This window comes from Salvelinus sp. IW2-2015, linkage group LG4p (genome assembly GCF_002910315.2).
Source record: "Salvelinus sp. IW2-2015 linkage group LG4p, ASM291031v2, whole genome shotgun sequence".
NCBI classification, from domain to species: domain Eukaryota; kingdom Metazoa; phylum Chordata; class Actinopteri; order Salmoniformes; family Salmonidae; genus Salvelinus; species Salvelinus sp. IW2-2015.
The window spans coordinates 4,224,709-4,242,296 of NC_036841.1; the positions used below are offsets into that span (position 1 = coordinate 4,224,709).

Sequence of the window (17,588 nt, forward strand, 5' to 3'; positions counted from 1 at the left end):
ACTGAATATAAGAGCAACGTCAACTCACCACCGTTACAACCAGGAATATGACTTTCCCGAAACGGATCCAGTGTTTTGCCTTCCACCCAATACAATGGATCTGATCCCAGCCGGCGACCCTATGCGACGCCGTAAAAGGGGCAAACGTAGCGGTCTCCTGGCACATCGCGCTCTACTCCTAGCATACTACTCGCCAATGTCAAGTCTCTTGACAATAAGGTTGATGAAATCCGAGCAAGGGTAACATTCCAGAGAGACATCAGAGATTGTAAACGTTCTCTGCTTCACGGAAACATGGCTAACTCAAGAGACGCTAACGGAGTCGGTGCAGCCAGCTGGTTCTTCACGCACGCCGCGACAGAAACATACATCTTTCTGGTAAGAAGAGGGAAGGGGTGGTATGCCTTATGATTAACGACGACGTGGTGTGATCATAACAACATACAGGAACTCAAGTCATTCTGTTCACTGATCTAGAATTCCTCACAATCAAATGTCGACCGCATTATCTACCAAGGGAATTCTCTTCGATTATAATCACAGCCGGTATATATTCCCCCCCAAGCAGACACACGATGAGGCCCTGAACGAACTTTATCTGACTCTTTGTAAACTGGAAACCACACACCTAGGCTGCATTCATCGTAGCTGGGGATTTTAACAAGGCTAATCTGAAAAACAAACTCCTAAATTCTATCAGCATACCGATTGTGCTACCAGGGCTGGTAAAACCTTGGATCATTGTTATACTAACTTCCGCGACGCATAAAAGGCCTCCCCGCCCTCCTTTCGGAAAAGCTGACCACGACTCCATTTTGTTGCTTCCAGCCTACAAACAGAAACTAAAAAACAAGCTCCCTCGCTCAGGTCTGTTCAACGCTGGTCGCGACAATCTGATTCCACGCTTCAAGACTGCTTGATCACGCGGATTGGAATATGTTCCGCATTGCGTCCAACAACAATATTGACGAATACGCTGATTCGGTGAGCGAGTTCATTAGAAAGTGCATTGACGATGTGTAACCCACAGCAACGATTAAAACATTCCCAAACCAGAAACCGTGGATTGACGGCAGCATTCGCGTGAAACTGAAAGCGCGAACCACTGCTTTTAACCAGGGCAAGGTGACCGGAAACATGACCGAATACAAACAGTGTAGCTATTCTCTCCGCAAGGCAATCAAACAAGCTAAGTCCCAGTATAGAGACAAAATAGAGTCGCAATTCAACAGCTCAGACACAAGAGGTATGTGGCAGGGTCTACAGTCAATCACGGATTACAAAAAGAAACCAGCCCCGTCGCGGACCAAGATGTCTTGCTCCCAGACAGGCTAAATAACTTTTTTGCTCGCTTTGAGGACAATACAGTGCCACTGACACGGCCCGCTACCAAAACCTGCGGGCTCTCCTTCACTGCAGCCGAGGTGAGTAAAACATTTAAACGTGTTAACCCTCGCAGGGCTGCAGGCCCAGACGGCATTCCCAGCCGGTCCTCGGAGCATGCGCGACCAGCTGGCTGGTGTGTTTACGGACATATTCAATCAATCCTTATCCCAGTCTGCTGTCCCCATGCTTCAAGAGGGCCACCATTGTTCCTGTTCCCAAGAAAGCTAAGGTAACTGAGCTAAACGACTACCGCCCCGTAGCACTCACTTCCGTCATCATGAAGTGCTTTGAGAGACTAGTCAAGGACATATCACCTCCACCTACCGGACACCTAGACCACTCCAATTTGCTTACCGACCCATAAGGTCCACAGACGACGCAATCGCAACCACACTGACAACTGCCTACAACATCTGGACAAGAGGAATACCTATGTGAGAATGCTTTCATCGACTACAGCTCAGCATTTAACACCATGTACCCTCCAACTCGTCATCAAGCTCGAGACCCTGGGTCTCGACCCGCCCTGTGCAACTGGGTCCTGGACTTCCTGACGGGCCGCCCCCAGGTGGTGAGGGTAGGTAACAACATCTCCACCCCGCTGGTCCTCACACTGGGGCCCACAAGGGTGCGTTCTGAGCCCTCTCCTGTACTCCCTGTTCACCACGACTGCGTGCCATGCACGCTCCAACTCAATCATCAAGTTTGCGGATGACACTACAGTGGTAGGCTTGATTACCAAACGACGAGACGGCTACAAGGGAGGAGGTGAGGGCCCTCGGAGTGTGGTGTCAGGAAAATAACCTCACACTCAACGTCAACAAAACAAAGGAGATGATTGTGGACTTCAGGAACAGCAGAGGGAGCACCCCTATCCACATCGACGGGACAGTAGTGGAGAAGGTGGAAAGTTTTAAGTTCTCGGTGTACACATCACGGACAAACTGAATTGGTCCCACACACCAGACAGCGTTGTGAAGAAGGCGCAGCAGCGCCTCTTCAATCTCAGGAGGCTGAAGAAATTCGGCTTGTCACCAAAAGCACTCACAAACTTCTACAGATGCACAATCGAGAGCATCCTGTCGGGCTGTATCACCGCCTGGTACGGCAACTGCTCCGCCCACAACCGTAAGGCTCTCCAGAGGGTAGTGAGGTCTGCCAACGCATCACCGGGGGCAAACTAGCTGCCCTCCAGGACACCTACACCACCCGATGTCACAGGAAGGCCATAAAGATCATCAAGGACAACAACCACCCAAGCCACTGCCTGTTCACCCCGCTATCATCCAGAAGGCGAGGTCAGTACAGGTGCATCAAAGCAGGGACCGAGAGACTGAAAAACAGCTTCTTTCTCAAGGCCATCAGACTGTTAACAGTCACCACTAACATTTAGCGGCCGCTGCCAACATACTGACCCAACTCCAGCCCTTTAATAATGGGAATTGATGGAATTTGTAAAAATGTACCACTAGCCACTTTAAACAATGCCACTTAATATAATGTTTACATACCCTACATTACTCATCTCATATGTATATGTATATACTGTACTCTATATCATCTACTGCATCTTGCCATCTTTATGTAATACATGTGTCACTAGCCACTTTAAACTATGCCACTTTATGTTTACATCCCTACATTACTCATCTCATATGTATATACTGTACTCTATACCATCTACGGCATCTTGCTATGCGTTCTTGTACGCATCCACTCATTCATATATCTTTATGTACATATTCTTTATCCCCTTACACTTGTGTGTATAAGGTAGTAGTTGTGGATTGTTAGGTTAGATTACTTGTTGGTTACTACTGCATTGTCGGAACTAGAAGCACAAGCATTTCGCTACACTCGCATTAACATCTGCTAACCATGTGTATGTGACAAATAAAATTTGATTTGATTTGATGAATTAAGTCTGTCAATCATTGAGAGTCAACCTGGTCTCAGAGCATTTAGTATTATTCTTTACGTTAATCCGAGACCCTACATTTAGTATGATATGCTACATTTGGTATGATATTTATTAATTTGTGAATGTCACCCATTTTGTATGATATGTTACAAATTACAAATTGTATTATATGTTACGAATTTGCAAAACGTACAATATGTTATGAATTTGCTAAATGTATTATATCTTTACGAATTCTAGCTAGTTGGCTAAGGTTAGCTAGCTGGCAAACGTTAGCTATGCTAGGGTTAAGGTTAAGTTTAGGGTTAGCTAAAAGGGTTAAGGTTAGGATTAGGGAAGGGTTAGCTAAGATGCTAAGTAGTTGCAAAGTAGCTAAAAAGTAGTAAGTAGTTGAAAAGTTTCTAAAGTTGTCCGAGATGAGATTCAAACCTTTGGGTTGCTTGATGTTCGTGTTATATGCCCACCCCGACCAACCATCATACTTTTGTTTTTGCCTTACGTGACCATCTGTCTTATGTAACCATATCTAACATAACCTATCATACTAATTTGAGTGTCCCGGATTTACCTTTACTATGTTACGTCTAGTCTATGAGACCAGGCTGTGATATTGAGTTACTGGTGCCTCAAAGATGTTGGCAAACATCTGCTTCCAACTCACACCCTCAAACGTCTGCTTCCAACTCACACCCTCAAACATGTAGATCTCCTGAACGCAGCTCACTTTCCTGTCCGCTTTCCAGCTCACACTCTCAAACACCTAGATCCCCTGAACGCAGCTCAAGCTCCAGATCCCAATCACCTGAATTCTAATCACCTGTTCACACACCTGTATGTCATTATCCCACACTATTTAGTTCAGTTCTTTGCACCCCATCACTGTGAGGTGTTGTTTGTTTTTTGACACACAGCTTTTTGAGTGCTGGGTTTCCCATGAATGATAGTGTGTGCATGCCTCGCTAACGACGCCGTTTGCCTATTCCCTGCCTGTACTTTAGCCTATCGGATTTCCTGTTATCTACCTATTGCCTGATCTCCCGGACTACATTACTAGCCTTTTCCCTGCCTGTACTGTTGCCCTTTTGGACCCCCTGTGTATGACCTTCTGCCTGCCCCTGGACCCAGCTACCTGCCTCCTCCTGTGGTCCTTTTCCAATAAACACCTGCTGCGCCCTGCGGCTTGAAACCAGCTCTCTGTCTCCCCTCGTGTTCATCACTCACCCGCTGATGGAATGAATACACAAAATCATTTCCAATGTTATGTTTTTTATTTTCACAGTAAAATACTAAATATCTGTTACTGTAAAGAAATATACATTGGAATCTTATTAATTACAAAAACCAAATTAATTTAAAACAATTTWTTTTAAATTGTATCATCCTATACACAGTTTAGACATGATTGTATGACATATGATCTACTCAGGGGGAAAGGCAGATAGGCTTAAACATACACAGGTACCTGGCAAAATAATGGAAACACTTAAGTAATGAAAGGGAAAGGTGCATAGGTGCAATGAAAGGGAGAGGTCAGTTGTACAACTGAATGCATTCAACTGAAATGTGTCTTCCGCATCTAACCCAACCCCTCTGAATCAGAGGGATACAACGTATATTGAAAGCATGTGCTTCCACATAGGTGTGGTTCCTGAATTATTTAATAAGCAATGAACATCCCATCATGCTTAGGGTCATGTATAATAAAAAGCGGAGCGGAGGCAACCAGAGGCGAGTGACGGGGACATGGGGGTGAGGACGATGGAGTGGCACCTGGGGAGGGGTGCTCCATGGCGACAGAGAGGCCACCGGAGGCAGGGCAGTGGGAAGATGGCAGCGCAGTGGGAGGCGGGTTACAAGTGGATCGGAATTCAATGAGGCCTTTGGGAAGAAGGGCTTACATTTTGTGCACTTAAACGTCTGAAGCCTACTACCGAAGATCGATGAGATACGCCTGTTGGTTTGCAAATCAGAGGTGGGTGTCTTATGTTTTACTGAGACATGGTTGGATTCATCTGTTTGTGACTCAGAAATTGAGATAAGTAATTACTCTGTTGTCAGGAAGAATCGGAACGTTGGGGGAATATGTGCGTTTGTAAGATCAGACATTGCTTTTAACGTCAGATAAGATTTAAACGCTGATCTGGAGATTGTCTGGCTGGATATCTGCCTTCCCAAAACTAAGCCGATTTTGTTGGGGGTGTGTTATAGGCCGCCCAAGCAGAATGCATCCTAATGAAGGTCTTGAAATTCAAACTGTAATGATTCGCTGTTGAAGGAAATCATTTTGTTAGGGGATTTCAATACTTATGTCTGCAAAAAGAATAGCCCAACCCACAATGTATTTATGCACTTTTGTAGATCACTTGCTCTGACCCAAATGATAAAAGATCCCACCAGGATATGTGAAACAGTGCAAAGTACAATTGACTTAATATTGGTGTCTGATAAATCTAAAATATCGCAGAGTGGAGTAATAGTCTATGGAATCAGTGATCATTTTATTACATTTTGCACAAGGAGGATTTTTAAAGATATATTTAAGTGTCACAAAACTGGTAGAATCAGAGGACTCAAAAAATACTGTGTAGAAAAGTTTAGGGAGGAAGTGGGTAAAATTGACTGGTCACCTGTGCTAGATAGTGTAGGGGTAGACAGTGTCTGGGAAGCCTTTAAATGTGGATTCCTTGATGTGGTGAATGTGATGGCTCCCATTAGACGGGTCAAGGTAATGCAGAGATCTAGCCCTTGGTTTAATCATGAGATTCTAGAATCTATCCAAGCAAGGAATAAGGCCTTTAAGAAATTTAAGAACTCTCAAGAGCAGCATGATTTTGTCCTATATAAACGTCACAGAAATGAAGCACAGAGCAGGATGGATGAAGCTAAGGGGGGTTACTTTGCTGAGAAAATAATTGAAAACAAAAATGACCCTAAAAAGCTTTGGAAATCATTTAAGGAACTAGGCTGTAGTAGTACTACCAAAAACAAACTAAACAGTATTGGACTGAACATCAAAGGGGAGATGGTATATGAAAAAGCAGAGGTTGCCAATGAATTCAACTCTTTTTTTAAACTTCTGTTGCCAGCAAGCTGGTTAGCAAGCTGCCCACCAGTTCTGGTTTGTATGGAAGCAACCAAGTCAAGAAGTATTATGTAGAGTTAGGGGTTCAGCCAAACTCTTTTTCTTTTGCAAAGGTAGCAACAGCCAAAATAGTCAGTATGCTGGCAGAGCTTAAATGCTCCAAAGCCACAGGCCTGGATAATATTCCTGCAAGGTTTCTAATAGATTCTGCTGAGAAAATTGGCCCTTGTATTACGCATATTGTTCATCTCTCTCTTGAACAAGGCACCTTTCCCAGGGACATGAAACAAGCTAAAGTTATACCTCTGTATAAGAAGGCGATAAAGTCTGACCCTGGGAATTATAGGCCTCTATTATATCCTCTGTGTAACATCAAAGATCCTGGAGAGAATTGTACATGAGCAAATGTATGAATATGTTAACAAACAGGGTCTAATGTATGATTTTCAGTTGGGTTTTAGAAAAACATACTCCACTGATTCATGTCTACTTTACTTGACTGACTTCATCAGGAAAGAGATTGATGAGGGAAATCTGTGTGGAATGGTACTGCTTGACCTACAGAAGGCCTTTGATACAGTTAACCACTGTCTCCTAATCTCCAAACTGGAGGCACTGGGGTTAAGCAGTATCCCTCTAGATTGGGTAAAGTCCTATTTATCAGGAAGGGAGCAAGTAGTAGAGGTTAATGGTTCATTGTCTCAGGCAAAACCAATGAGTTGTGGCGTTCCGCAGGGGAGCGTGCTTGGGCCTCTGCTGTTTTTATTGTATATTAATGATATGAAAGATGCTTGTTCTTGCCGTCTTTTTCTTTATGCGGATGACTCTACACTTCTGGTGTCTAACAAAAGTAAAAATATGTTGAAGAGCATACTTAGCACAGAGCCATTAGCAAATGGCTTGGAGATAATAAGCTATCTCTGCACTTAGAGAAAACTGAAGCAATTATTTTTGGATCCAAACCTAAATTGTGTAGGTTGTCTGAAATCAGAGTGGAGTTAGGGGGTGAGGTGCTGACTACTAAAACCTCTGTTAGCTACTTGGGATGTATCCTTGATGGAAGGTTGGGAGGTGTGAGCATGGCCAATAAGGTGCTAGGGAAGGTTAATGCCAGGACTAAGTTTTTGGCTAGAAAGTCCAAGCTGCTTGATAAGGACTCCATGAATGTGCTAGCTACTGCCCTCATTCAATGCCATTTTGACTATGCTAGTACTTCCTGGTTTGGGGGGTTATCTAAACTTATGAAGGGGAAGCTCCAGATAGCCCAGAATAAGTTGATCAGGGTAGTATTGAAGGTGAGTCCACGTACTCACATAGGCAGGAGCTGCTTTCAGGAACTAAACTGGCTGCCTGTTGAGGCTAGGGTGTCCCAGATTAGACTAGGTTTGGTTTACAGGAGTATTTATGGTCCTGCGCCCAGATATTTAAGTGATTACTTTCCTCGTGTTATGGATGCACACAATCACAGCACCAGATCAGGTGTTGCTGATGTGTGCTTATACAGATTCAGGAGTAATGCGGGGAAAGGTACTTTCTTGTATACTGGAGCCTCAGAATGGAATGAGTTGCCTCTGCCTATAAAAACAACGTCCTCTCTGGACAGCTTAAAAAATAAAGTAAAAATATGTTTGATGTCCTCTGTGCCCATATGAATAACCCCTATGATGTAACTGGAATGATGAGATGGATGTTCTTCTTTTATGTTTTTGTTTTATTATTTCACTGCCGTACTGTGTTCAATCTTGTATAGCCATCTTGTCTCAAGAGGACCACAATGGAAATAAGTCCCAGGCTTTATTGTGTGTTATCCTCAATGATTTTATTCATGTGCATGTATGGCTTTTAACTTTTATGTGTGCTTGTTTTTTTAAATGGTCGAATTAATAAACTAAACTAAATAAACTAAATCATATTCTCAGGGCATAAATGGTCACTGAATGGTTTGATGAGCATGAAAACGATGTAAACCATATGCCATGGCCCACTGTCACCAGATCTCAAACCAATTGAAAACGTATGGGAGATTCTGGAGTGGTGCCTGAGACAGCATTTTGCACCACCATCAACAAAACACAAAATTATGGAATTTCTTGTGGAAGAATGGTGTCACATCCCTCCAATGGAGTTCCAGACATTTGTAGAATCTATGCCAAGGTGCATTGAAGCTGTTCTGGCGGCTCGTGGTGCCCCAACGCCCTATTAAGACACTTTATGTTGGTGTTTCCTTTATTTTGGCAGTCGCTTGTACATAATCATACACATCATTTCAATGTTCCAGCTTTTTACTGAGGCGCTTATCATATCAATTGTTTCACTTCAWTTTGGTTCAGATTCTTCACCATGGTTTTGTGGGCGGTATTCTTGAAAGCATTTGAACAATAAGACCTAATTCTCCAGAACACCAAAATGAAAATAACATATATTACCGGTCAAAAGTTTTAGAACACCTACTCATTCAAGGGTTTTTCTTTATTTTTACTATTTCTACATTGTAGAATAATAGTGAAGACATCAAAACTATGAAAWAACACACATGGAATCATGTAGTAACCAAAAAAGTGTTAAACAAATTAAAATATATTTTATATTTGAGATTCTTCAAATAGCCACTCTTTGCCTTGATGACAGCTGTCAATAGTCTAGGTGATGTGGGTAAGGCGGAGTCAGGCGCAGGACACAGAGATGAGTAATAATCGTAACTTYACTCAATTAACAATCTTCCATCAAGGAGAACRAAATTCCWGAGTACATAAACGAGACAACTTGACAACAATAAACACGCACAAAACCATGATGGAACCAGAGGGTTAAATAGGGAATAAATTATAACGTAATGGAAACCAGGTGTGTACAATCAAGACCAAACAAAAGGAAAAAGAAATGTAGATCGGTGGAGACTAGAAAGCTGGTGACGTCGACCGCCGAACGCCGCCCGAACAAGGAGAGGCACCAACTTCGGCGGAAGTCGTGACAACAGCTTTGCACACTCTTGGCATTCTCTCAACCAGCTTCATGAGGTAGTCATCTGGAATGCATTTAAATTAACAGGTGTGCCTTCTTAATGCGTTTGAGGCAATCAGTTGTGTTGTGACAAGGTAGGGGGCGTATACAGAAAATAGCCCTATCTGGTAAAAGAGCAAGTCCATATTATGGCAAGAACAGCTCAAATAAGCAAAGAGAAATGACAGTCCATCATTACTTTAARACATGAAGGTCAGTCAATACGGAACATTTCAAGAACTTTAAGTTTCTTTAAATGCAAAACTATCAAGCGCTATGATGAAACTGGCTCTCCACATGAATGGAAGACCCAGAGTTACCTCTGCTGCAGAGGATAAGTTACCAGCCTCAGAAATTGCAGCCCAAATAAATGCTTCAGAGTTCAAGTAACAGACACATCTCAACATACACTGTTCAGAGGAGACTGTGTGAATCAGGCCTTCATGGTTGAATTTCTGCAACAAAACCTATAATAAGAAAAGACTTGCTTGTGCCAAGAAACAYGAGTAATGGACATCAGATCAGTGGAAATTTGTCCTTCGGTCTGGAGTCCAAATTGGAGATTTTTGGTTCCAACCGCCGTGTMTTTGTGAGACGCAGTGTGGGTGAACGGATGATCTCTGCATGTATATTTCCCACCGTAAAGCATGGAGTAGGAGGTCTTATGGTGTGAGGGTGCTTTGCTGGTGACACTGTCTGTGATTTATTTTGAATTCAAGGCACACTTAACTAGCATCACTACCACAGAATTCTGCAGCGATACGCCATCCCATCTGGTTTGGGCTTAGTGGGACTATCATGTATTTTTCAACAGGACAATGAACCAACACACCTCCAGGCTGTGTAAGGGCTATTTTACCAAGAAGGAGAGTGATGGAGTGCTGCATCAGATGACCTGGCCTCCACAATCCCCCGACCTCAACCAAATTGAGATGGTTTAGGATGAGTCGGACCGCAGAGTGAAGGAAAAGCAGCCAACAAGTGCTCAGCATATGTGGGAACTCCTTGGAAAAGCATTCAAAGGGTGGCTATTTAAATATATAAAATATATTTTGATTTGTTTAACACTTTTTTTAGTTACTACATGATTCCATATGTGTTATTTCATAGTTTTGATGTCTTCATTACTATTCTACAATGTAGAAAATAGTAAAAAATWAAGAAAAACCCTTGAATGAGTAGGTGTTCTAAAACTTTTGACCGGTAGTGTACATGTTATAGATCAAATCATGAGCAAGATACTGTATTTGTCTGAAGAAAGAGTGTAAGTAATCTCAGGCTCTGCACGGTGTTCAAATAGYCCTTGTCTCTTTTTACAGCGCCACTGATATTCAATTTGAAGAAATCAATCTAGTCCTATCATCTATCAGTAATAATGAAGGAAAGAAGATCAGGCAAGGAGGCGTTTCAAGATTATTGGGACATCTGTGGACTGTGGTGCTGGGTAGAAGTTGCCCCTAACGATTGGCCCAAGGTCAGATATTTTACCATCCTCATAATGGTTAAGGCTAGGATTTGGTGTTGGGTAATCAAGGCCATTCATAAAGCGTTTCAAAGTAAGAGCGCTGATCTGCGATCAGGTCCCCCCGTCTATTCATTATAATGTAAAGGCAAAACTGATCCTAGATCAGCACTCCTACTCTGAGTTGCTTTGTACAGGCCTCCCAGGAGGTTGGTGGCACCTTAATTGTGGAGGACGGGCTTGTGGTAACGGCTGGAGTGGAATAGGTCGATATTCGTGTGTTTGATGCCATTCCATTTGCTCCGTTCCAGCCATTGTTATGAGCCGCTGCTAGAAAATAAACAAATATAGTACATACATACACGTGGCGAGCAAGTGAAGTTTATTCGAGTCTTTTCGCAATAAAGGCAACTTTTGAATGGAAACAAATGACTGTTTTTATAGACAAATCTTCAGCCCTTCATTGACTCTCTGTTGTTAGGGAGGTCTATTCAAGCAGCTGAAGCAAGCTTGTTAATTATTCTTTGTTAATTAGCTTCATATCAAACATCATTGGTGTCTTTTCATTGTCGATAGCGGTACAGTATAGCAGTGTGTTGCCATTGGTAGGGTCATCTAATTTTGCTTTTCTCATCATAGTATTCCATCAGGAATTGGTCAAATAGAATTACTGCGTGGATGAAACCAAAACTTGCACCCACATCAGCCCTTGCAGGGTAAGACTGCCCACCCCTGCAATAGTGGATGTATTTAGTCAGAGAGCAAAATAAGCAAAAAGCAAAAAAGAATAAACTCTCTTTTCAAAAGACCCTCATGGATGTTCAAGACTCAGGGAAATAGGCAGAACACCTCACTGGTTATAGAAACACCACAATGCCCAACAGCTTATACACCATATACTGTAGCTAGCAATCTATATATCTCCAATATAACCAACAATTCTTCTGAAGGTATATACAATATTATTCAAAGGGATAACTGTGTTCATTAACCATACTTATAATTTTATTCATCCTTGACAATTAATCCACAATTTCTTTAGAGTACAAATAAATTACAAATATAGAAAAATTAAATTAAATAAAAACTGGAACAAAACAGAAATGAATCTTGTTATAAAATCTTCAGCGCAATAGTGCCAGAGTGGTGCCACACTTTCCCCCCATCCCTAACAAACACAGCTGATGAAACTCATTTCATTCTAAACTGAAGATCATGATTAGGTGATTATAATTATTCTTTTGTATATATATATATATATATATTTTTTTTTTATATTTTTTATTTTTTGTTGCCTTTTTCTCCCCAATTTCATGGTATCCAATTGGTAGAGTCTTGTCCCATCACTGCAACTCCCGTATGGACTCGGGAGAGGCGTGCATCCTCCGAAACAGAACCCAACCAAGCCGCACTGCTTCTTGACACAATGCCCACTTAACCCGGAAGCCAGTCACACAAATGTGTCGGAGGAAACACCGTACACCTGGCGACTGTTTCAGCATGCATGCGCCCGGCACAGAAGTCGCTACAGCGCAATGGGACAAGGACATCCCTGCCGGCCAAACCCTCCCCTAACCCGGACGACACTGGGTCAATTGTGCGCCGCCCCATGGGTCTCCCGGGCGCAGCCGGCTGCGACAGATCCTGGACTCAAACCAGTATCTCTAGTGGCACAGCTAGCACTGCAATGCAGTGCCTTAGACCACTGCGCCACTTGTGAGGCCCATGATTAGGTGACTACTGGAGTCAGGTGTGTTAGCTGGGGCAAAAGTGTGACATCAATCAGGACTGGAGCTCTAGGTAGAAGTTGCCCTTTTAGGCACAAATCCAGGATTAGTTCACCTGTCCTATATCCTTCCTTATAGACTGTAAGGAACCCAACCCCTGGCCTAGATTATGAGTCTAAGGAGTGTGCTGCCTCCTTCAGGCCAAATCTGTAATGCCACTTCAATGACCACCACCCCATGTGAGTCATCAGACACCAGCCTTATGGCCCGTGGGGCTGGATGTCATTAGTGATGTCATTAGCTGGTGGGCGTGGGAAGAGCTTTCTCTCTCGGGTTGTCAAGGTGACTGTGTGGACCTAGAATTGACAGGTACACTCTTGACTTAAAGAGCAATCTCCAAATGGACTAACATAGCAGCTGTTGTGTGTGTGTGTGTGTGTGTGTGTGAGAGAAACCCAACCTGACCTCAATCTGAAGTCAACCTTGTTGTTTGGTTAGCAACCAAACAGTTTTGATCAATACCAACATGCCACTTCTATTCTTCATTTGGATGATTTCTTTTTCTTCTGGTTGAAACATTAAAGATTTCAACAACCGAACAACTAGTCAAGTACATCAACCTTCAAATAAAAAGGCCAATTTCCTTTTTACCGGTTTGCAATTGGCAACAAGACAGCTAAACCCTTACAACATAGATAGCAAAGCTCATGTTAGGAACAGATGCAGCTGCTACAGACTTTCGAGGTAGTAAGTGTTTAGTTTATATAAGAATTGGCCAATAAACGTCTTCAATTCTTAGTGCTAGTGTTACTCAGCATGTTTACAACATGTTCAAGAAGACACAGGTTTGGATTCAATGATTCCCTGTAGTATGTATATTTTTATATATTTTTTCTTTGTCAGTGCTATGGGATTTGCACCTCAACCTGTAAGACATTTCATATGTATAATTTCAAATGCCTTGACTTTTTCCACATTTTGTTAGGTTACAGCCGTATCCCTCATTAATCTACACACAATAACTCATAATGATAAAGCAAAAACAGGTTTTTAGAAATGTATTCAAAACAAAAAACTGAAATAGACCCTTTGCTATGAGACTTGAAATTGAGCTCAGGTGCATCCTGTTTCCATTGATCATCCTTGAATTTAATTGATTGGACATGATTTGTAAAGGCACACACCTGTCTATATAAAGGCCCACAGTTGCCCTTGCATGTCATAGCAAAAACCAAGCCATGAGGTCCAAGGAATTGTTAGTAGAGCTCTGAGACAGGATTGTGTTGAGGCACAGATCTGGGGGAGAGTACCAAAAATGTCTTCAGCATTGTAGGTCCCCAAGAACACAGTGGCCTCCATTATTCTTAAATGGAAGAAGTTTGGAGCCACCAAGACTCTTCCTAGAGCTGGCCGCCCAGCCAAACTGAGCAATAGGGGGAGAAGGGCCTTGGTCAGGGARGTGACCAAGAATCCGATGATTACTCTGACAGGCTCCATAGTTCCTCAGAGGAGATGGGAGAACCTTCCAGAAGGTCAACCATCTCTGCAGCACTCCRCCAATCAGGCCTTTATGGTAGAGTGGCCTGAATGCCAAGCATCACGTCTGGAGGAAACCTGGCACCATCCCTACGGTGAAGCATGGTGGTGGCAGCATCATGCTGAGGGGATGTTTTTCAGCGGCAGGTACTGGGAGACTAGTCAGGATCGAGGGAAAGATGAATGGAGTAAAGTACAGAGAGATCCTTGATGAAAACAGGACAAAAACCCTAAGCACACAGCCAAGAGTGGCATCGGGACAAGTCACTGAATGTCCTTGAGTGGCCAGCTAAAGCCCGGACTAGAACCCAATCTCTGGAGAGACCTGAAAATAGCTGTGCAGCAACGCTCCCCATCCAACCTGACAGAGCTTGAAAGGATCTGCAGAGAAGAATGGGAGAAACTCCCCAAATATAGGTGGGCCAAGCTTGCAGCGTCATACCAAGAAGACTCAAGGTTGTTATCGCTGCCAAAGGTGCTTCAACAAAGTACTGAGTAAAGGGTCTGAATACTTATGTGAATGTGATATTTCCGGGGGGTGTTTTCAAATAAATTTGCAAAAATGACTAACCTGTTTTGGCTTTGTCATATGGGGTATTGTGTGTAGATTGATGAGGAAAAAATGTAATCCATTTTAGAATATGGTTGTAACGTATCAAAATGTGGCAAAAGTCAAGGGTCTGTATACTTTCCGAATGCACTGTAAAAAGTAAAATGTAATGAATAGTAGAATTGTATATTTTATACATACGTGTATTTTTGGCTATCATTCAATAGACTTTGTGTGTGTAAATTGTAAATGCCTGTACCCCAAAACAGGAGAGAAGATTATCCCAAACTACATCTCCCTTCTTTCCCTCTCCTTGCCCTCTACTCTCTTTAACCTCTGTGGGCATGGGTGCACTACTCTTGAGGAAGTCAGACCTCAGCAGGCGGTAGAACAGGACTATATTCATGGCGGTCATGATGGCAAGCCCTACACTCCCAGCTGTGTAGYTGAACAGGGGGACGTTTTCCCGGTTCAGGACCAGCCAGCGGGTCATCCAGGCCAGGGTGTTGATCCGGAACACCACGTAGGTACCTGGAATGATATGCAGGTTGTTACTTTCAGTACAACGTCTTAGTGGCAAGAACATATATCTTATTAAATGATATGTATTTCTATACTGAACAAAAATATAAACGCAACATTCAACAATTTCAAAGATTTTACTGAGTTACAGTTCAATTGAGGAAATCAGTYAATTTAAATAAATTCATTAGGGCCTAATCTATGGATTTCCCATGACTGTTGGTCACAGATACATTTTTAAAAAATGGGCCTTTACAATGGGCCTCAAGATCTCGTCATGATAACAGGTATTTCTGTGCATTGAAATTGCCCGCTGGTATTTCTGTGCATTGAAATTGCCATCGATAAAATGCAATTGCGTTCGTTGTCCGTAGCTTATGCCTGCCTATACCATAACCCTACCGGCACCATGGGGCACTCTGTTCACATCAGCAAACCACCTGCCCACATGACGCCATACACGTGCTCTGCGGTTGTGAGGCTGGTTGRACGTACTGCCAAATTCTCTAAAACAACRTTGGAGGCGGCTTATGGTAGAGAAACTAACATTCAATTCTCTGGCAACAGCTCTGGTGAACATTCCTGMAGYCAGCATKCCAATTGCATGCTCCCTCAAAACTTGAGACATCTGTGGCATTGTGTTGTGTGACAAAACTGCACATWTTAGATTGGCCTTTTAATGTYCTCAGAACAAAGGGCACCTGTGTAATGATCAGTATGTTTAATCAGCTTCTTTATATGCCACATTAGTCAGGTAGATTATCTTGGCAAAGGAGAAATGCTTACTAATAGGGATGTAAACAAATTTGTACTCAAAATTTCATAAAATATAGGACCAACACTTTACATGTTGCATTTATATTTTTGTTCAGTGTGTATGTAATTCTGTATGTAATTCTATGGTGCTAACATTTGTATAATCTACTCACAACAGTGCTTTACGACAGTTGAAACGTCATGTAGACAAACCCCTTCATGGCAACTCATGATGTGAAGTTATAGATAATGACTAGCACAAGCCAGCTGTTCATTAAAAATATGCTTTCATCATTGAAACCTTATGAACATGACAGTACCTAGGTTGACCATGCTGTTGATGCGGTAGAGGTCGCCCGCTGCTAGGTTGACCATGCGTAAGATCTGCCGCAGGTGGAGGAACACCGAGTTGATCTCAACCAGGAGGGCCACCACAGCAAATCCAACGTAGCGACCGGTCAGGACGGCGATGCCGAAACAGCTGATCACCTTGGAGGAAGAAGAGGGAGAGAGAGAAAGTTAGTCACTTAGTGGCAGTGATGTATTCAGGTTCCTAAATCGAGAGTTTGACTCAAGTCCTAAGTCCCAGCTTTCGAGTCCAAGTCAACTCACGAGTCCTAACATAAYAAAAAAACAACTAACTCCTCTACCYAGAAGTCACATGGTTAACCATCATCTCATGAGGTAGTGGTGGGATGACTGGGATCTCATGACTTAGGTCATGTCTACCATATTAACAACGGTGCAAAACGCACCACATCCTGTGACCATCTCTGTCTGACTCACAACACTACAGCCTTTGTTTTTATGATAAATATTSTATTATTTCCAGGAAAATGTCATAGTTAGATTCTCATAACAAGCAATTGTTTTTCCTTTATTTGATACATGCCTCTGAATGTCAAACACTATATAATTACATTGAGGAATGTCAACATGCTTATCAAACATCTGCAAGGTCATGGTTATGAAATTAAAGTCAGTGAGGTTACAGCATATCAGATAGTCTAAGATWTTTATAACCAAACCAAGATAGACTACAGCATGTCGTTTTCAATGTGAACAAATGAGTCATAGTGGGCAGAACAAGCAAGGAGGTGGGCAGAGCCAAGCACGAGCTAGCGAGATCTTATTAGCCCGTTCTAGCATACATCTGCATATTTCCGTTAGGGAACGCCTACTCTGTGAAGTTGGCGTGTGCAATAACTCAAATCGCCTTTGCATTCCTTAACAACTAAATTTTTTACAACTTTGGCAAAGATTAAAGTCTATAAAATGTAGTCCACTCTGTTCTTAACAGATTATAGTTTTGGAAACAGAAAACTGTATTGAGATCAAATGTTTCATCGATGAGAACATTTGCAGAAGGTCGGCCAAAATCCATCTTGTTCCATCTTCTCCCACTGCCGGCCACTGGGCTTCCTCTCACTACCATATTTGGTAGTGAGTAGAAACACCAAGCAGATGCTTCACATATACATCCTGTGAAATATCTGTCTCATTGTTCTATCTGTGAGAGAGTCTTTGGTAACAGGGGGTGATGTTGTAGTAGCGTACCAGAACCAATAGGTGGCACCCAGTGCCAGTCTACAATAGAGACACCATGAATGTATAAATTCTGCCCTGTATACAACAACTTCAGAGAA

At 42.6% G+C, this 17,588-nt stretch overlaps 2 protein-coding genes across 2 annotated transcripts in view; one reads left to right on the forward strand and one right to left on the reverse strand.

The window, feature by feature from the left end:
- Nucleotides 1–17,588, forward strand: part of limk1a (LIM domain kinase 1a) — a 526,526-nt gene that overhangs the window by 316,943 nt on the left and 191,995 nt on the right. The window lies entirely within an intron of this gene.
- LOC111959295 (TLC domain-containing protein 2-like) overlaps nt 3,897–17,588 on the reverse strand; it is a 33,247-nt gene continuing 19,555 nt past the window's right edge. Inside the window, exons 4-6 of the mRNA XM_023980776.2 lie at nt 16,263–16,431; nt 14,957–15,195; nt 3,897–4,067 (exon numbers count right to left, since the gene is read on the reverse strand). Coding sequence (XP_023836544.2) covers nt 3,897–4,067; nt 14,957–15,195; nt 16,263–16,431 — 579 coding nt within the window. The remainder of the gene's footprint in view (nt 4,068–14,956; nt 15,196–16,262; nt 16,432–17,588) is intronic.